The sequence below is a fragment of the Eremothecium gossypii genome, chromosome II (assembly GCF_000091025.4).
Source record: "Eremothecium gossypii ATCC 10895 chromosome II, complete sequence".
Classification (NCBI taxonomy): domain Eukaryota; kingdom Fungi; phylum Ascomycota; class Saccharomycetes; order Saccharomycetales; family Saccharomycetaceae; genus Eremothecium; species Eremothecium gossypii.
In genome coordinates, this window is record NC_005783.5 from 676,462 (window position 1) to 695,964 (window position 19,503).

At 53.4% G+C, this 19,503-nt stretch overlaps 11 protein-coding genes across 11 annotated transcripts; 4 read left to right on the forward strand and 7 right to left on the reverse strand.

The window, feature by feature from the left end:
• Positions 1-300: 300 nt before the first annotated feature.
• Positions 301-1,371, reverse strand: PSY4 (Psy4p; the record flags this gene model as incomplete). Its single annotated transcript, NM_208447.2, has 1 exon — positions 301-1,371. One exon carries the CDS (start codon positions 1,369-1,371, stop codon positions 301-303), a length of 1,071 nt encoding a protein of 356 aa, NP_983094.2.
• Positions 1,372-1,718: 347 nt separating this feature from the next.
• RSM7 (mitochondrial 37S ribosomal protein uS7m) lies at positions 1,719-2,588 on the forward strand (the record flags this gene model as incomplete). Its single annotated transcript, NM_208448.2, has 1 exon — positions 1,719-2,588. One exon carries the CDS (start codon positions 1,719-1,721, stop codon positions 2,586-2,588), a length of 870 nt encoding a protein of 289 aa, NP_983095.2.
• A 20-nt stretch (positions 2,589-2,608) lies between these two features.
• AGOS_ABR148CA (uncharacterized protein) lies at positions 2,609-3,044 on the reverse strand (the record flags this gene model as incomplete). The annotated part of the gene is given in 1 exon segment (NM_208449.3): positions 2,609-3,044. Coding segments are annotated over 1 exon segment (435 nt in total).
• Positions 3,045-3,343: 299 nt separating this feature from the next.
• Positions 3,344-7,024, forward strand: EDE1 (Ede1p; the record flags this gene model as incomplete). Its single annotated transcript, NM_208450.2, has 1 exon — positions 3,344-7,024. One exon carries the CDS (start codon positions 3,344-3,346, stop codon positions 7,022-7,024), a length of 3,681 nt encoding a protein of 1,226 aa, NP_983097.2.
• An 88-nt stretch (positions 7,025-7,112) lies between these two features.
• On the reverse strand, positions 7,113-7,712 carry NNF1 (MIND complex subunit NNF1; the record flags this gene model as incomplete). The annotated part of the gene is made up of 1 exon (NM_208451.1): positions 7,113-7,712. One exon carries the CDS (start codon positions 7,710-7,712, stop codon positions 7,113-7,115), a length of 600 nt encoding a protein of 199 aa, NP_983098.1.
• A 140-nt stretch (positions 7,713-7,852) lies between these two features.
• PXP2 (Pxp2p) lies at positions 7,853-8,731 on the forward strand (the record flags this gene model as incomplete). The annotated part of the gene is made up of 1 exon (NM_208452.1): positions 7,853-8,731. The coding sequence occupies one exon, from the start codon at positions 7,853-7,855 to the stop codon at positions 8,729-8,731; it is 879 nt and encodes a 292-aa protein (NP_983099.1).
• An 84-nt stretch (positions 8,732-8,815) lies between these two features.
• Positions 8,816-10,753, reverse strand: YMR1 (phosphatidylinositol-3-phosphatase YMR1; the record flags this gene model as incomplete). Its single annotated transcript, NM_208453.2, has 2 exons — positions 8,816-10,681; positions 10,730-10,753. 2 exons carry the CDS (start codon positions 10,751-10,753, stop codon positions 8,816-8,818), a joined length of 1,890 nt encoding a protein of 629 aa, NP_983100.2.
• Positions 10,754-11,101: 348 nt separating this feature from the next.
• On the reverse strand, positions 11,102-11,476 carry MOH1 (Moh1p; the record flags this gene model as incomplete). The annotated part of the gene is made up of 1 exon (NM_208454.1): positions 11,102-11,476. One exon carries the CDS (start codon positions 11,474-11,476, stop codon positions 11,102-11,104), a length of 375 nt encoding a protein of 124 aa, NP_983101.1.
• A 546-nt stretch (positions 11,477-12,022) lies between these two features.
• On the reverse strand, positions 12,023-14,182 carry AGOS_ABR154C (ABR154Cp; the record flags this gene model as incomplete). The annotated part of the gene is made up of 1 exon (NM_208455.1): positions 12,023-14,182. One exon carries the CDS (start codon positions 14,180-14,182, stop codon positions 12,023-12,025), a length of 2,160 nt encoding a protein of 719 aa, NP_983102.1.
• A 666-nt stretch (positions 14,183-14,848) lies between these two features.
• SEC17 (alpha-soluble NSF attachment protein SEC17) lies at positions 14,849-15,724 on the reverse strand (the record flags this gene model as incomplete). Its single annotated transcript, NM_208456.1, has 1 exon — positions 14,849-15,724. The coding sequence occupies one exon, from the start codon at positions 15,722-15,724 to the stop codon at positions 14,849-14,851; it is 876 nt and encodes a 291-aa protein (NP_983103.1).
• A 973-nt stretch (positions 15,725-16,697) lies between these two features.
• On the forward strand, positions 16,698-19,088 carry OPT1 (oligopeptide transporter OPT1; the record flags this gene model as incomplete). Its single annotated transcript, NM_208457.2, has 1 exon — positions 16,698-19,088. The coding sequence occupies one exon, from the start codon at positions 16,698-16,700 to the stop codon at positions 19,086-19,088; it is 2,391 nt and encodes a 796-aa protein (NP_983104.2).
• Positions 19,089-19,503: the final 415 nt, after the last annotated feature.

Here is a 19,503-nt window from a genome sequence, read left to right on the forward strand (position 1 = left end):
TGCATGGCCTTTACTAAGGCACGTGCAGCAGCGTTTGAAGCGCTGCCGGAAAGGAAAGAATATATTCCTATTTTATATATCACACGGCACCTGCCGCCTTATTTATTGTATCGAATAACATCACATACTCGTCCATAACTATCCTTGTAAGGGATTGCAAAACGGATACTATTACTCTTTATCAATTACAAGCGAACGCTACATAACTTGTGGAACTCTATTATTACTATTGTCTCATCCCTGGAGCGGGAATCGGCACCAAAATGCATTAATTTCTCTGCAAGCCGTCTCCTCTTGCACCTACTCCCCACCTGCCGTGGAATCATCGTCTAGCGATACTGTAGCCTCTATCGAAGCATTGCAGCTTACATTTGTGGCAGATGTCGTTAACTGCGGCGGCTTGGAGGCATCCACAACTTGCGGATCATGCGAGCCGCCCTCTGCTACAATATCCGGCGGGCTGGCCATCGTGGCACCATCTTCCTGCAATTTTGAACGCTTCAGTCCGCAAGGATGGGCGCCGTCTGTGGAGTGAGCTGCTGCACACGGCTGCATGTGGCAGTCCTCGCGCTCGGCGGTTGTCCTCTTATTCGTGCCCACGCATTCTTCCGGGGCAGACTCGGCGTGCACAGGCTCCAGCCCAACCTCGGGCTCAGGCCCCTCCTCCTCCTCCTCCTCCTCCACATCCTCCTCCTCGTCTTCACTGGTGGCGCTGTCCTCATCCACATAGTCCTGGTCGTCGTCTTCATCGTCGCCTGCACCCTCGTTATCGTAATACTCTTGGATGGCCGCGTCGCGGCCCTCGTCCTCGTCGTCCTCGTAGCCGAAGTTCACCGAAACTATTGACTCAATCTTCTCGATAAACTGCCGCAGATCACGCCCGCCGTCGTCCGGCAGCCAGGGAATCTTGGACATCGACACATCCACGCTCGCCTCACGCGTGGGCGTCCCTTCCGCCGGCGACGGCACCGCGCCATATCCCGCGCTCCAGCTGCTGCGCACGTAGCACACCTTCTCCAGCGCGTTCACAAACTTACGAAGCTCGCCCACCCGGAAGTAATGCAGCGGATGGTAGCACAGTTCGCAGATCCGCTGGATTGTGAACGGCAGCACGTTCTGGGCCGCGAAATTCTCATCGATGTACGCCACAATCGCGCCCAACCGCTCCAGGTCGCGCGTCCCTGTCTCTGCCTCCGCCCCAAACACTTCCCGCGGAATCGTCTGCCCCATGTGTTCCACTAGCCGTGCCAGAAACTCGCTTGCCGGCACGCGCTGCAGCGGCCCCACATCCTGGTCGATGACTATCTGTGTCAGTTCCTCATGTAGACTCGCACACTTGATGCCCAGCCTGCTCTCTTCACCTGACTGCATGCCGCCCTTGCGCCCAGATTATGATTCCCGCCCACCTATAATACGCCCTCGCAAGCTTGGTAGATCTACCTCCGAAGGCCTTCTACTGGTGCATGACAAGACCATCGGCCTTGACTTTTTTTTACATTATGGATAGTTCTCCTACGTTGCCGCCGCGCTAGCTGCCGCGAACCCTTTCCGGCTGACGATGCTGTGCGCCGGCGAGCAGGGCCGGGCGCCGCGCCCTGTGGCCGCTTCATAAGCAATCCCAGAACTGCAACTGCCGCCGTCGCTGCTGTGTCAGCCTTCATGAACCTGGGCGATGCCGATACTTCGCGTCGACAAATATCAACGCCAACATTGGCGCGATGCTAAAAAATTTTCTACTGGTAAACAGTCCAACCAGCAGCACAGCAGAGCTGAGAGGCATGTTTGGACTCAGGAGATGGATAGCGGGAAGTGCGTGGCGCGCAGCAGGAGCCGCCAGGCCGGCGATGCCACGGGCCACGCCAGCGCTGCGGCCCGCAGCTGTCGCCCAGCGGCGCGCGCAGACGACGGCGGCCGGCGGCAACGCAGCGCGCGCTGCAGACACAGCCGCTGTGGACGAGGCCGACAAGCAGGCGGACGAGTGGCTGGCAGCGCTGGACGAGCTGGAGGCGGAGTTCAGCGCGACCGAGTACCAGCCGGAGGTGTCGCTAGCCGGCGAGGGCCAGAAGCTGGACCTGCTGGAGGAGGCGGCGCGCGCGCGGCGCGCGTTCCAGCCGACGGCGGAGCAGCAGGCAGAGTGGGAGCGGCTGCAGCAGGTGCCGCTGCCGCCGCGGCGCGACGAGGTTATTGAGCACGTGACCAACATGCTGATGCGCCACGGCAAGAAGGAAAAGGCGCGCAAGCAGCTGGCGCGGGCGCTGTACGTGGTGTTCTGCGCGACCCGGCAGGACCCCGTGGTGCAGCTCCGGCGCGCGCTGGACGAGCTGGCGCCGCTGATGGTCGTCAAGACGTTCAAGACGGGCGTGGCGAAGGCTGCGGTCATCCCCGTACCGCTGAACCAGCGCCAGCGCCAACGCCTCGCGTGGCGCTGGATCGTGGAAGGCTCCGAGAAGCGCTCCTCCTCGGACTTCGCCGTGCGCCTGGGCGAGGAGCTCGTCGCCGTGCTCAGCGGCCGCGGCAGCGGCCTCAGCAAGCGCGATGCCATGCACAAGACCGCCATCGCACACCGCGCATACATCAAGCTCAAGTGATATATCTGTACATAGCCTAACTATCGGCGTTCGCGCCACCACGCCGCACCCACCCCCACGAGCGCGCCTGCCGCGTTGCACGCCACGTCCCACACGTCGAACACCCGCCGCCCACGCGACACCACATGCTGCGCGACCTCGCTCAGCACCGCCGCCGCTGCGCCGCACGCCAGCCCGGCCACCCAGTACTTACTGACACGCGCTGCCTGCGCGCCCTGTTCCACGTCCCCGCCCTGCAGCCATCGCCCCGGCACAGCCACGTGCCGCGTGACTATGCTGCGCGTGAATAGCCACGACTCCAGCGCAAACACCGCGAAGTGTGCGGCTTTGTCGTGCTCCGCTGTGATCGCGTTGAACCGCTTATCTGTAGTGATGCCTAAGAAAAACCGCCACGCAGCCTGTCGCGCAAAGTAACCCGAAATAGCGCCACCGTATACCAAGCCCTGATAGCTCCATTTCCACCTGCTGATTCTGCCCTCCTGGTTGGTGTGTTGTTGTGGGCCACCTTGTCTGTAGCGGGGCCCGGCGAGCAATTGTCGTTACCCGGTCTAAGCGATACCTCCTTTTCTGGCGACCAGCTCACCATCAACTTGGCATTTATGGGGGGGGGTTCATCAACATGTTCAGTAGACGTGCAGCAGACCCTGTCATACATTAGGCGTGCGCAGTGGCAGGACGAGGAGCTATTATAAGCGGGAATACAGATACTGAACGCAAGCAGTTCACAAGCAGCGATTTGTGAGGCAATAGCAAGCATGTCCAAAATAGTGTTTAGGGTGCCGCTTCTCGCGGACGAACAAGCAAGCTTCGGGGCGCAATTCCGGGAGCTGGACAGTGACGAGCTGGGGATCGTCACGGGGGAAACACTGAAGGAGCTTTTCGGCAAGTCTGGGCTGAGCAGCCAGCAGCTGTCGCGGGTATGGGCGCTGGTGGACACGGAGAAACAAGGGTTTTTGAACCTGACGCAGTTCAGCGCGGCGATGCGGGCGATCGGACACCTGCAGGCGACGCCGCACGCGGCGATTACCCCAGAGCTGTACCAGACGCCGGCGACGCGGCTGGCGACGTTCACAGGTGTGGTGACCGGGGGCATTCCAGCGATCTCCGCGCACGATGCGGGCAAGTACGGGCAGCTGTTCGAGCGCTCGGCGGAGGGCCGCGTGATCTCCGGCGCGCGTGCGAAGGACGTATTTCTAAAGGCGAAGCTGCCGCATGTCGTACTGGGGTCCATATGGACGCTGTGCGATCGCAATAACTCTGGGAGTCTGGATCGGGCCGAGTTTATTATGGCGATGCACCTGATCCAGCTTTCGCTGAGCAAGCATCCGAGTGTCGCAACGTTTCCACAGGCACTGCCGGCCTATTTGTGGAACTCCATCGCAGCGGCGGTGCCGCTCAGCAGCGAGTCGACGGGGGTGTCCGCGTCGTCCGTATCTCGGCCCGTATCCCTGGCGCGGATCCCCTCGAGCTCCTTCTCGAATGCGTCGAGCGACTGGGTCATGACGCCCGAAAAGAAGCAGCAGTTTGATAGTCTATTTGACTCGCTCGACAAGAATCGAGCTGGTGCCCTGGGTGCTGATATCCTTGTGCCCTTTTTTTTGACCTCTAAACTGAGTCAGGATACCCTTGCAACCGTATGGGATCTGGCAGATATCCATAATAGTCCTGTGTTCACGAAAACGGAGTTTGCCATTGCCATGTTTTTGATACAGAAGAAAAACGCTGGTGTTGAACTACCGGATGTCGTACCGGAGCAACTTTTGGCGTCCCCCACACTCGGTCTCTATCAAACAGCTGGGCAGCCTCGTTCGCCCCAGTCGACCTCGCATGGAGGCCCACCTGCTGCTCCACCGCAGACTTACTTACAGCCTGTCCCATCAAGAGATACCAAGCCACACTTTGAGCAGCTGCAGCAACAGCAGACAACAAGTTCATCTCTCACAGAACTTCTGGGCTTAAACCCGTCTTTCAATGCACCGGCCTCTCATACTGTTCAGTCGACCTCTGTGTCATCGGTAAACGCCTCGCCAAGGCAACCAACCTCCAATCGGTCGCAGCCGGTGAATGTCGCAAACCGCGGTATAAATTCGGCAGAGAACACAAGCCGCAGCATTCCTGCCCTTTCTCCGCAAGGTACTCCTCAGAATCAGGCGATGAGGCATTCCAGTTACATTTCTACTTTGCCAACTGTTCCGGACTTTGCCTCCTTGCAGGTCTCTGAACAACTTGCGCCAGTAAAGGACATATATATGGATTCTGAGACATCAGGTCAATTGTCACAAGCTACAACTGATGTAGCAAATCTCTCAAACCAAGTAAGTTCACTGACTACCCAAGTGACGAAGACGACTGAACGGAAAGAACACGCTCAGCAGGAACTCTCGCGCATAAATGAATTGAAGGCGTCCCTTGAAGCGAAACTAACTACTCTTCACTCTTCCTACCAGCAAGAAACACAACAAATGGAGGAGGTTGAGCAACTGCTGACAAAAGCCCGCGCGGAAACGGAAGTCTTGACGCAACAATTACAAAACACCGAGTCCACCTGTCACTCTACTCAATCAGAACTAACGAACTTGCAATTAGAGTTGCAAGAGTGCGAGAAAACTAACACTCAATTGAAGGAAAAAATCAGTAATTATAATAATTTGATCCTTTCTTTACAGCAGGATTTGGCAGGGAAACAGCAGCAGGTGAAACAACAACGGGCTCTTGTCGATGTGAATACCCAGCAAGCTGATCTTAACGCTACTACTGTGGCGGGCTTGGAAGAAGAGATCAAGGGCTTAGATGATAGGCTAGCAAAATTGATTGAGAAGAGGAAGGAACTGGACGACTACCAGACGAATATCGAACGCCAACACAAGGACCTGGAAGAGAAACATCTGCAATTTGTTTCTCGGTCACAAGAGTTGGAAAACAAATACTTGGAGTTCAGTCAGCGGGAAAAGGATTTACAGGAAAGGACCAAGCAGATTGTCGAACAAGAACATGTTTACAATGAGCAAGTTTCAAGGCTGCAACAGCTTTTCAAGGATCTCAATATCCAGCGTGCAGCATTCGAAAAGGCAGAGCAGGACTTACAGGAATGTCGTGTGGAATATACCCAGCAAGTGCAAAAATTGTCAGATAAACAATTAAAGCTAGCCATGAGGGAGCTTCCAGAAGACAGATCCAATAACGCGAGTCACTCAGAGAACGAAGATGCAGTGGCGAAGTACGTTGAAGAAACGGTTACCAATTCCAAGTTAAATGTCGGAGGACATGCTACGACGTTAGATACAGCAAGAGTAGCGACAGTCCTTCCCCAAGATGAAGAGGGAAAACAAGATAGTGTGTTTGATAAGGATTTCCCCACTTCACCATCGCAAACCGAGTTGGAAGAGGAGGAACACCCCGCGACTGCCGAAACTGCAGCTCAAGCTTTGGACGAAAGCGACATGAATATATACCGTATACCCAGAACCGAGTCGGTTACATCTTCCACAGCAAACAATGCCCCGCAGTCTTTGAGAGACGAAGCTGTGAGTGATACACAGGGACCTGTTGCAGATGAAGAGAATGAAAGCGCAACCATTACAAAGCGTGCGACTGCGAACAGCGATGATGAGGAAAACTCCACGCAGGCTGCCTCTAGGTCCCTCCCAGGAGAGTGGGGAGATCTCAATTACCCAGATCATGCTACTGAGAAGAGCAATAATAAGTTGAAAGAGAATTTATCAGTCGAAAATTCTCCCACCCCAGCAAGTTTCGATAAGATGACACTGAGCGTGGATTCTACCGACGACAGCGGCATGGAAGCCGAGAAGTACCATAGTACTAGCGACATACCAGCTACTGTGCTCCCACAGCGAGTGATGTCGCCCTTGGTCCCTGCCAGGAATGTGGTCGTGAAGGCAGTTGACTCAATCTCTGGCCACACGTTCTCCTTCGACGACGAGTTCGCAGATCTGGAACAGGCCTCGCCGGAGGATGAAGCTACCGGCTCCAAGCGAGTGAGTTCCATTGAGGGTTTCGAAACCATCGACCATGCGGACCTTGAAGACGAGTTGCATGAAACTGGGTTCACGGGCGCCGGTACCGCAGAGATGTTGACCCCTTCCAATTATAGTACGCAAACGGGCCACCCAACCTCTGCTCAGGTCGCCTCGTCACCAGTGGGTAACGACGAATGGGACGAAATCTTCTCCGGTTTCGGAAACAACAGTCCGGGGCTCAAACAGCCCACGGCACAGACCACAATGGGTGGCTCTTCTCAAGCGAACACTCCGCAGCTGAAATCGCCGCTGAACCGCAAGATCGCAACTACACCCAAGTCTCTCGCGGTTGAAGAACTAGGTAGCATGGGGTTCACCGAACAGGAGGCTCGAAAGGCGCTGGAGAAGTGTAAGTGGAATCTGGAAGCCGCTACTAACATGCTTCTGGACGGTAGCTGAGGAGTCTGCGTGGTTCTTGTCATACTTTTTAGGCAGAATATAGTATAGTTCGTCAATATTTTTAGTTTACATGCTCAGCGGTGGCCCTTTACGGGCCTTCGCGCGTTTCAACCACCATGTTCTCAACTCCCTGCTGTAGCTCGCCCGCCCCATTGCCCAGGCCCTTTCCTAGCCATTTCTCGTACAGCCGGTCTAGCTCCTCCAGCTCCGATCCAACCGCCTTGTTCAGTTCTTCCAGTTCCGCCCTGAGCTTGGCGTTTTTGCCATCCAGACTCCGGAGTCGCGTATCCAGCTGTTCCAGCGTTTCAGATTGCGCCCGCCGTATGCTGCCGCGTATCAGCTGCGCCGGCGTAAGATCTTCCACTCGCGTGTGACTGCCCGTCCCATCGCGGTGGCTGCGCGCTCTTTCCTTCGCCTTGAGGATCAGGTCATCCAGCTCGTCCAGTTTGGCCTTCACGTCTCGCTCCTCAAAAATCGCCTGGAACTCCTGCCGGCAGAGCTGCGACCAGAAGTCGCACACCTGCACTTGGCATGTCTTTAGATTTGCATATCCCTCTCGCGTCGATATATAACCGGGGTAGCAGCTCGACAACTTGTCCCAGTTTTGCAGTTTCGAAATGGATTGTGCAAGTGCCTTCTCGCATACCTGATTTAGTCTCTTGAAGCGAATCCTGTGGTCATGCGACATCTTTGGCAAGTGCACGGTAGTCCTGGCTAAGGAAGAGTTTTTGTTGCTAGAAGAGAGAACAATTAACTGCCAAATAATTCTCAAGAGAGACGAATACGTGCGCAAGAAGGCGACACCCGCGGTGTATCACATACTCAATAATGGCGAGGTATCCTATTGCACAAACTTCTAATATCCTTAATGCAGCGCGGCTGGTCCATCTTGCGCAGCTTCCTGCTGCAATGAGAAGCGGTCCCCAGATGGATAATATATGGTATCTGGTAGCTGCAGCAGCTTTCAATACCTGTAACGAACCGCGAGAGATTCCGTTGCTGTATCACTTTGCTCTACTGCGTCACACAAGCGGGGCTGTGGACGATCCTTCGGACGAGGAGGTTGCACGGAAAGTGGTGAAGCTCTTCGACAGGGACGAGGGCTCGCGGAGGGCAACGTTCAATCAGTGGTATCGGACGCCGACGGCTGGCCAGCGGCAGATCACGCAGCGGTTTCGGGAGACACTTCTGAAGTCTGTTGCGCTAAGTGGTCTGCCGCGCGCTATCAACAGTCTGCATGTGCTGGCGCAGGAAACACCAGAGAGCCTCCTTCCTGAGCATGGCGCGGTCAAGTTGGACGAGCGCAACAATGGACAGTTGTTTGCGCATGCTGCGCGGAACAATGGGATGGACCATGAGGCGCTGGTGGCGCGCGGCTTGGAGCACTGGTGCCACATCTACGGGAAGGTGTCTGAGCGCGTGGCTAACAACCTGAACGCGAGCTATCCAGACCTGTGGTACCACGCAATCGTGAATGTATATGCACCGTTGCTCTCCCACAGCGGCCCGCTAGATGCTCGGGAGACAAGTTTGGTCATCATCGCGAACTTGGTCCCGCAGGATGTAAACGCACAATTGTGGGGCCATCTGCGCGGCGCGCAGAACATCGGTTGCGAGGCAGAAGCCATTGAGTGTTCACGGCAACTCAGTATAGAGGTTTCACGTATGTGCGGGGTCCGCTGGAAGGGCGCTGTAGCGAAACTGTAGTGACATAGCGTATTCTCTATTATATCTCTTTGATCTAACTATCTACAAAGACTAAAGGTTACAATTTATTTACGGAGAACCCCATTATTTCTTGCCAAAGATCTCTAGTGAAAATGTAGTCAGCTTGGAAGTTAATTTGTATATATTCTTGCCGTTCTCACTAGCAGCTGCTGACATAGCGTTGCTAGTACCCTGTGTGTTGGGCGAAGAGCCTGCGTCAGAAAACTCATGCTGCCTGCGCCCGAACAACTGCCACCACCACTGCAGTTTGTTCAGGTCTGGAAGAAGCCAGTCCTCCTCTTCGTCAGGACCAACTGGCTTATATGCCGGATTCGTGAACTCCCGCGGGCGCGAACGAAAGTAGTCCCATACGCTACGTGTAACTTTGGAGGCTTCGCGTAGCACGCGCTCTTGCTCGTTGTCAAAAATGAAGGTGCCGTATTGGCATGAATAAAGGTGGTAGACGAGTCGCCTCAGGAAGCGTTCATTAAACTCAAACTGCTCGGGATTCTGCAATAGCAATTGATACACACAGTCTAGAAACTGCTGAAAAATGGGCGAGGTAAGCTTCAGGTTTGTCTTCTTCCTGATAAATGACGACTTCCGAACCACTAGGTCGTTGGTGGAGAGCGATTGATCGATGGTCTCGTTGTCCGCAAGTTGAACGCTATTGCTCGTGAGATTTATGCGATTGATGGAGTTGTCCCGAAATATGTACTCGGAGCTCAGATGGCCACACCTCTCAGCGAATCTGTGCCCAAAGGATAGCCAATCTTTCTCGACAAGCACCATGAAGCCTTCGAATGTGCGGTAATACGGATCCAGACAGAGCTGGACCAGTGAACAGACTTGCGCAGTACGGTCCCAGCCGTCAGAACAATGCACGAGGATGTTTGACTTATTAAAGATGATGGACTTGACCAGTGTGTCTGTCGCAGACAGAAGGACTTTAATATATTTCAGCCAGTTGCTGGCCTTGCCACTATTGAGAGAATGTGCATCGATCGGCAGATTGAGGTCATTGTCCACTAGAAAGTTCTCCACAAGAAAGTTGAGAGTATCGCGCATTACATGGATATTGTCGATACCCAGAAACATGCGGGAACACGTACTACCAAACCCATAGTTGTCCATGTTCTCGGTGCCGCCACCAAGCGCTGTCTGTGCCATCGCATTTGTCGCCGGCCGCGCATCTACAATTAGATCCTTTTTGGTCTTTTCTGGCGCACACTGGAACGCCTCATACACCAGCTTCTCATCCTGAATAGAGCGCTGCTGTGTAAGCCCCGGTAGTGGCTGGGCCGACCTTGTGATCGACGCGCCTGTCTTTTTATAGTAGTAGGTCAGAACGGGTATGCGGTTCTGCGACCGGTACTTGCTAGCGTGCGTCAGTAGCGTATCGGAGATGCTGGCCGGTACTACCAGCACCGCTGGGTACGTCGCACAAAACTGGTAGTTATCGTTAATGGCGGTACTGCGCCACGGTGAGCCTCTATCTAGCGTCAGTCCCTGCCGCGCATACTCTTCTAGAGGCTTGTAGAGCTTCCAGCTGTCAAACGGCGCCTCAACCCTGTTCGGAAGGTAGATGAACGCGTACAACTGGGATACCTGGTGCAGCACAGTCAGATGTAATAGCGACTCAAACACGTCCTGCGCACTCGCCTCTACAGCAAAATCCAAAGAAAACACCGTGTAATCCTTCCCCACCACCTTGATCTGCGCAACTGACCATATATCCTTATCCCAGTACAAGGACTCTGCTACGCCCTCACCGCTCCTCTGTTTCGAGATCAGCGCGCTACCCCTGTTCTTGAATACTGCTCCAATAGTCGGGTAAGAGACCCAGAACTCGCGCGCCAGCCCCCGCCCCGTGAAGATCAAGTGATGTGTCGTTAGATGCAGCGTGCCCTCGACAGACTGCCCCCTGCGGTGCAAAATCACGTTGTTCACCTGTTACTGTTAGCACTTGTCCACCGGTTTATCGCAGCACCCACATACCTTAGCCACCTTAATGTAATCCATGGCCGTTCACTACTGTCTTATCCAGACCGCTCCACGTAGCTGGCGGCTAGCAACCTGCCGTCTCTCTAATCGCTCTCGGACTGGCCTGTTCATGGAAGGGAGCGTGGCTCCCACGTCAACCTCCATAACACACCACGTTACCCTACTTTGGAGAAGTCGCAGCGCAGAGCCCGCAGAGCCCTAGCGGTGGGCTAGATCATGTATTAAGACATTAGTTCGCGTTAGCTGGTATTATATGTGTGTGTTGTGCAATATCTACTGAGGCGGCCTGTGTGTCTGTATACAGCAAGATGTCGGGCAAGCCGAGGGCCGCAGATCAACGGGCAGCTATGCGGCACAGCCGCGGCGTCAGTCGCACTCTGTGATGGGCTCGAGCTCGAGTATGTATTTGCCCTCTTTGTACTCCTGGTCGCGCTTCTCGCTCAGGAGGTACTTCCAGCCGACCAGGTTCTTGCAGGTGTGGCAGTATATGTCGCACACGACGTAGCGCCCTGTCGACATGCAGCGAGTCTCCCGGCGCCCCTCCATGACATTGATGACCTTCTGCATCAGGTACGCGGCGCCGGTCCGCCCGCGGTAGTCGTCGCTCATGAAATAGTTCGAAGACGACAGATGCGTCTTACAGTGTGCGCAGCCGTAGATGGCCATCTTCGCATACTTATTCTTCGCGCTTGTCGTGTCGGGCACGGGGCGTTCGATGTACATAGAGTAGCCGATCGCCATGCTGCCGAGTGTGCTCGCTTGTTCACGTACCGCTGCAGTCCGTACGATGTGTGTGATGGCCGATATGGAGTGGGGGTGGCGCGTGTTAGTAACAAACTGCTTCCGGGCACACTTGCGGAAGGATTATCGCTGCCGGGATCACAATGTTATTTATCGCAGCAACTCCTGGGGGTGGGGATGATCGGCTTCTAGGTATCTCCCAATCAAGGGAACGCTAGAAGAGCCCCAGCGCTAAGATGCGAGGTCAAATGTACGGGTTTTGCTGTTTTATCACGTGCGGTAGTGCCGCCAGCTATGCTGTGGGGTCAGTAGAGGGCCATAATCTGTGTGCCTGAGGCAGCCGCCCCCTATTGCTTATATTTAGGCCGTTTTACGCCTCATCTTTCGAGTATTTGCCGGTGCCGCGGCGCGTGTTCGCGTCAGCCGCGTTGCGGCGCTGTCGCACTAGAAAAAGATGGACGAAAAAAATACGCAGTAAAAGTAAATAATATTAAATGAGGCAACGTCAGAAATGTAGTTTATGTGTAATAATATGTACGGATGAGATCACCAGACCTGGAGCTCCTCGTAGTAGTCTATAGTGCTGGATTTGTACGAACCAGCAGCGAGAGCAACGGCAGCGCGGATGTCGTCGACCATGTTGGGGCTTGCGCAGGACATAACGGCAACTGACGCACCCGCGAGGTCGGCCATGTCCCCGGCGATGAGCTGGGAGGTGTCCGGGCGGTTGTAGCGGAACTCCACGTGGGCGAACTGCTTGGAGTACAGCAGAGAAGTGGTGACCTCTGTGAGGGAGCCTTCCTTTTGCGGAGAGCATGCACGGCCCTCGCTGTCGTCGTCGGAAAGCGAGTCTGCCTCGGCCTTGAGTGGGGACGCGGAGTCTGGGCGTGTGATGTATACAATGGGCTGGATGTTGGAGTACCGCGCCAAGGCTGTTAAGTCGTCCTTGTACCAGTCGAGGTCTGCGGCGTGGCGCACAACCCAGTAAAGCTTGACGAACGGCACGCGGGAGGAAAGGCCGAGCTCGCCGAGATGCTTGGCGTAGCAGAGAGGTCCGGGGATACCCGAGCCACCCGCGTACAGCAACAAATGATCGTAGTGCTTTATGGGGGCGTAGTTGCCGTAGGGCCCCTCAACACAGACGCGGAAAGACGCCGACTGGTCGGGGGACGCCAGCAGCCGACGTAGAATATGTGCAGTAGCGCCGCGCTTGGCTTTAATGACAAACCGAAGCTTTCCGTCCTCGGCAGGTGCAATGGTGAAGGGATGTGACTGCCAGAATAGCGGCGTGCCCAAGAAATAGACATACGCAACGGAACCCGGGAAGGCGATCCATGCCTTGTGCTTCGGAACGACCAATTCGAAAATGCCATTCTCCGCTGATAGGACACGTGCGTGGGCAGTCCTGAAACCGAAATAACCCATGCGAACCAGTCTGATAAATCTATCAAAACACCAGAGTGCAGCACACGCAAAGTACCACTGCTCGTCGCTGAACCAGGCCGTGTGCATCCATGCTCCTGCAAGGACAAAGACTGCCAGAAGAATGTGAAGATACAAGAAGATCTCATAGGAGTACATTCTGAACCAAGACTGCGCTTGAATTAAAATGACACAGGCAGCTACCGTGGCCACGGAGCCCCATCTCCACCAGCCTGTTTGCGAGCGCGTGGTGTACTTTGAGCGTCCCAAGTCCAAGGTGTGCACAAGCATGGAAATGGTATGCACCAGGGTCGATGCGATCGCCGTCCGAGCGATAGCTTTGTGGTAAGTGAGCATCGTGGATTGCTTCCAGCCAGTGAAGGCAAGTATAATACTGTTCCGACTAGCGAATAGCCAGGTCAAGACAAACAAGCAATTTGCCAACATGCCCGATCTGTCGCCAACAAGTCTACCCATTTGAGCATGTCTGGTCTTGTAAACGGTATTTGGATAGACGTACTCGTAACGAACAGCATGAAAGACAACACTGAGAGTCACAAAGATAAATATGATGACAGATTCTAGGCGCGTGGGCATGAATCCGAGGAATCCATACTTCTCCGTGTGTTTGCCCCTGTGAGTGGCTGGCATGGTAACGTATTGGCGCAACTTCCTAAACGCAGTGACGCTGTTCAAGGAACGGCTTGCCGACATCCATAGTCTGGGTGCCATCCTCCGCGATACATGTGCTAGCCCGCTTAAGACGGTCACCAAGCCCCAGAAACACAAAAGGACGAAGGACATCTCTAGGGCATCGTCCTTATTGCGCGACCGCGATCTCTTTGTGCGATAACCGGACACATATGCAGCGTGGTCGTGTTTGACAGGCACCTTCACAGGGATAGTCTTATTGAAGTTCGGGATATCTTTGACGGACACTATCTTTTTGAGTGCGCGATTGTAAGCTGCTTCGATACCTTCTTGGGTAACCTTGCCCTTGCATGTTTCGATGAAGCTCTCTTCAAACGAATGCCTTTCCTTGGGATCGTGTTCTGTTTCCTTGTATGCACAATACACTAGCGATGCAAGCGCATTTTCGTTTGTGCATTGGCATTCGAAGCGCTTGGGATGCGATTTTTTACAGAAAGCTGCCTTGGCCTCGGTGGCATGCTTGCACCCAGCAGAGACGTATTGGCCTACCGGGGTGCGCTTGTAGCCTGACGATGCCGACGATGCCAGAGCGCTGGGCAAGGTCGCCAGGGTCAAAACAATAGACAGTTTCATTCCACTAGAGAGTGCTCGCTACCGTTCTGGATCTTTGTGTAGGGTTCTACATGCCTTCAGGATCTACTTTTATATCGAAACATGGTCGTTGGAGCTGGTGCCTCGCACCCAGTCTAGATTCAGTGGACCTATGCGGAATCTGCTCAGATGGCCTGCAGAGGTGTAGGCGGAATCCGAGTTAACGGAGCTTATTGTTAATACACCCATTTTCTCATCGAGCCCGCATTATGTAATCGTCCGTTATAATAAGTAATCGGTACAGAATCGCCTCCGGTGGGACCGGCGCAAAGTATGTAGGAACTAGAGCTTCACAGAGCAGCATTTAGTGTGTGGTAAGCTTTTTGGCGGCAATACAGCGTTGCTGCTGAGACATACGCTGCTGGGTGCTCTGGCACCCAAGATGGGTGTAGAAAAACACACTTCGACAACTGCACCCAGTTACTCCACATTCAGTAGGTGTCAGTGGGCCCACACTCATTCACGGGTGCATGCAGCGCAAATTACCATGATATGAAAGGGGTGCAGTAGCGGCGGAACATTAGGCGCCATCGGCGTATCGCTAATCCGATAGAAGCGGCGCGCATGGAACGGCTGAACAGAAAAGAAGTGTAGATGAGGGCACCGGTCTTTTGCCGCAGCGAGAGAAGCCGGTAGAGCTACAGCTATTTATAACAAATCATCTTCGACCTCCGTGATGGAGGTCTTAACGCGGAGCAGCACGGTGGTCTTCCACTTGTCCAGCTTGCTGAACTTGTCGAATTCGAACACGTGATTGCTGAATGCTTCGACGTCGCCTTGTTTGACATCCTCGATAATGGCAGCAAGCAGATCGTGCTCACGGGAACCGTGGAAGGAACTGTCCTCCTGTAACGCCTCCTGCAGCGTTTTCTCGGCCGCAACGGTGTCGGATGCAGCCAGAAAACAGAGGCACAGTTTGAGGTAGTAATCGCGCAGAGACCACTGGGAGAGACGGTTCCCCACTGAGTTGGAGATGATTTTGCGATAGAGCTCAGCGGCAGCGAGGTACTTTTCGTCCAGCGCATTCAGGTCCGCGCACTTGATGTATGCCTTGTTGGAGAGCGCCAGCGCCTGGTCCTGCATGTACCAGTCACCTGCCAACTCGTAATTTTCCCGCGCACGGCCGTAATCCTGCAGGTCGGTCTCCTGGACCTCAGCTAGCTCGAACTTGAAGTACGCGCCGCGGCGAAACTGGCCCTTGCGTGTGAATATCGCGATGGCCCGCTCCAGCGCTTCGCACGCGCGCTCGGGGTTCGCCCCCTTATAGCACTTGTATGCTTCTACAAATGTGTTGCCTGCCTCGTCCTCGTTGCCCGCCTCCACCTGGCACTCTGCGGCCTTCCAGAACGTGTCGCCTGCGGCGCTCAGCTCCTTCGAAAGTCTGTACAGGTTGGCTGCCTCCACATACAAATCCGATGCCTCCTCCAGGCGGTAACTGTCACCGCCCGTGAGCCACTTCATAAGCCCTGAAGCAGGCTGCGCTTTCTTCTCGGCTCTAGCAATAAGGTCCTTGGCCTCAGACATACTGGTACGCTCGCGGCTGTGTTGATAGACGACTAAGCGGGGACGCCCGTCCAGAAGTGTGAGCTGTTATTCTCTGTTACCCGGCCTATGTCTCTGTCACGTGCAAGGATCGCTGTCGACGGCCGCGGTGTCCTGGTGTGAAGAACCGCTTTAGGCGTGGGGTCGTCAATTGAACGCAGTGTTACCGGATTTGCTGTAGTGCGGGGGTGCTGCTTCAGGTGCTGCACTGCTATCGCATTAGATGCTGCACTGTTGTCGCATGAGGTGCTGCGCTATTGTCGCGGTACACCGGCATTTTGGAGGTCGCGGATGACTACGCCGCGATAGCCAGCCCCCCGTACGGCCGCCTGTCTCGAAAACCTCGCAGCACGCAAGGGACCCGTTTACCTGTGGCAACAGCACGGTCACGTTCCTCTCGCAGGCCTAGAGCCTGCCTTGGAACTCGAAGCAGTGCATGACCGGTGCGGTACCGACTGGGCCTATTATGGTGCCTCTGTGCCACGTGACGAGTGGTGCACGGGCAACATGAGTCCTATCGGCATTCGCACACCGCCGCAGTGTTTTGTGACTCAACGTATACAACTAGCTGCATCTTAGCTCCATGTTGGACAGCGCGTTAGCGCCGAATCTGGCGCATCTTATCTGCGGTGATGTACTGGTAATAACTTAAACCGTACGGAGCTTTCTTGGCACTCTTGTCTTATCTTGGCGTTTGAACAACATCATACTCCGACAGCCGTCCCACTCGGCCTATGGATACGAAGTAGCTGTTAGCTAGTGACCCACTCGTATGCCATTCGCGACTATTTATTTCTATTTATGAGTATATAAAGCCGACATTTTGAGTAACTGGGAAGGTAATTCTGTGCTCGTCCACAATCTGGGTTTAGACCATCTGTGACCAAACCCCAAGAAGGAAGCAAGCTTGACGATATTTTATAGTAGTCAACGTGCCCTCGTGGAGTAGGTTTCAATGGCTGATTTGAGCGGCACTGCAGTAAAGCGGGAGCCTGAGAAAGGCCCCGCGTCAGCGCTTGATACGACAGGGGATCTTCCTCATATATATGATACAGTGAGTGTGGAGACGCCTGGACCATTCGAAACTAGTGAAAAAAAGGTAGATAAAGAGGGGGCAGATACAGAGGGAGATAGCGGTGAGTTCACTGATGTGCTGGTGGAGGACGATTCGCCGTACCCTGAGGTGCGGGCCGCCGTGCCGTCGTTTGATGACACCACCATGCTCCAGAACACGGTACGAATGTGGACGATAGGTTTGCTGATGACTACGATAGGTTCCGCCGTCAATATGTTGTTCTCGATGCACGCGCCCTCGATGGCAGTGAGTACTTTTGTGACGTCCATGTTGGCCTGGCCCCTAGGCCGGTTCTGGGCCCGCTGGGTTCCGAATGTGCGTATCTTTGGGCGGTTTGGAGGGCCATTCTTGAATCCTGGGCCATTTAGCTTAAAGGAGCACGCACTTATCACAGTCATGGGGAACATTTCCTTCGGCGGTGGTGCCGCGTATGCGACGGATATTTTACTTTCAATGAACATGTTCTATAAGAGGGACTATGGCTGGTTGTTCGATTTGCTGGCTATCTGGAGCACACAATGTATTGGATTCTCGTTAGCTGGGCTCTGTTACAAAATTTTGATCACTCCTCCTTTGATGATTTGGCCCTCAACGCTCGTTCAGTGCACCTTCTTGTCCAATATACATATTCACAACAACAAGGTAGCAAATGGCTGGAAAGTTAGCAGACTGAAGTTTTTCATGATTATATTCATCGCTGGATTCATATATTATTGGTTACCGGGCTACCTTTTCCAAGCGCTTTCTTCATTCGCCTGGGTTACTTGGATAGCACCCAAGAACGTCGTCGTTAACCAAATTTTTGGTTCATCTACTGGTCTAGGTTTGCTCCCAATCACGTTTGACTGGAATCAAATTGCAGGGTATGTTGGCTCGCCGCTAGTACCGCCTATCTCAGCGATTTTCACTATCTTATGTTCTATGGTGACAATATTCTGGATCGTCGTGCCAATCGTTCATTATAGTAATACGTGGTATGGTAACTACGTCCCGATCAGCGATTCAACTTCTATGGATCGGTTCCAACAGCGGTACAATGTCACTAAGGTAGTTAACCAAAGGCTATCTCTAGATCTTGAAGCCTATCATTCCTATTCCCGATTGTATTTACCTACCACGTTTGCAATATCCTATGGTATGTCGTTTGCCTCTGTCATGGCAACCATCTCTCACACTGCCTGTTTTCACTGGAGAACCATATACAATGGTGTGCGTAATATAAATACGCAGGACCGAGATGTCCACGCAAGGCTAATGGAAAGATACAAGGCTCCGCCTTATTGGTGGTATCTAGTAACCTTTTTTGTTTTCTTGGCGTTGTCTATCGCAACTGTACGGGCTTGGGATACTCAATTGCCGGTTTGGGCCCTATTCTTAGCGCTAGCCATTGCAGGTTTCTTTCTATTGCCAGTGGGTATTATCTACGCGTTGACAAACATGGCAGTCGGCTTGAACGTTATCACGGAGTTCATCATTGGTTACATGCTACCAGGCAGACCGATAGCGATGATGTTCTTCAAAACTTTTGGATATATCACCAACAGCCAGGCCATCACATTTGCACAGGACATGAAGTTGGGCCACTACTTAAAGGTCGCTCCCAAACTCATGTTTACCGCGCAATTCATTGCCACCATATGGGGCAGTACCGTGCAGATAGCCGTTTTGAGATGGTCAGAGGCAAACATAAAGGGCCTCTGTACCAAAGCGCAGCCCGGCCACTTTACATGCCCTGGTGCCACCGTTTTCTTCACTGCATCTATCATCTGGGGTGTCATCGGTCCGCAGCGCATGTTCTCTGCCGGTCAAATGTACAGTTCCTTAAACTACTTTTTCGTGCTTGGCTTTTTCCTCCCTATCGTGAACTGGCTCATTTTGAGCAAGTGGCCCAAGCGCTTCGAGAAGTCGGGTAGGGGACTAAAGTTTGTCGCCAAATATTTGTCCTGGCCTGTCTTCTTTAGTGGCACTGGACTAATACCCCCCGCTACACCATACAATTACGGTTCATACTGTATAGTCGGGATTTTCTTCGGCTACTTCATTAAGCGGTACTACTTCCAGTGGTGGTGTAAGTACAACTACAGTTTGAGTGCCGCGCTTGACATCGGTTTAGCTTGGGGCGCTCTAATCATCTTTTTCTCGACAGGAATAGCGGTTAGGAAGGCGCCTGTGTGGTGGGGTAACACCGTCATTGATACGCTTGATACAAATGGTCAGGCGATTAAATATATACTCCAGGAAGGGGAATACTTTGACCGAGCATCTCCATGAGCTACCGCGCACATTTCTTGCAGCGTTTTTTTTTTGTTTTTAACGCCAATGCGTAATATCTGACATTTTTAACATCAGCCCAGCAATTTTTTGTATGGGGACTTTTTTGAATATTTAATCGTAGACAACAATTAAACTAACTGCAGCCAGCCTTAGAGGCTGGTCCCAATGTATAAGATAGTACTATATTAACTGTGTCATTTTGGCTAAGTTAAGTCTTTGATTTTTTTTCTTTTCTATTTCTCTTTACTTCTCTCTATCTGTGTTGCCATGGCAGCCGGGAGTCATCGCCCCAGCGGAATAAAAATCTGTTATTGACTCACACTATACCGCTACATGAAGAGAAGCGAAATCGTCTCTATTTAAACACTCAGTCACTTCATTGGTGGAGAATCACAAATCTAACCATTCGAAT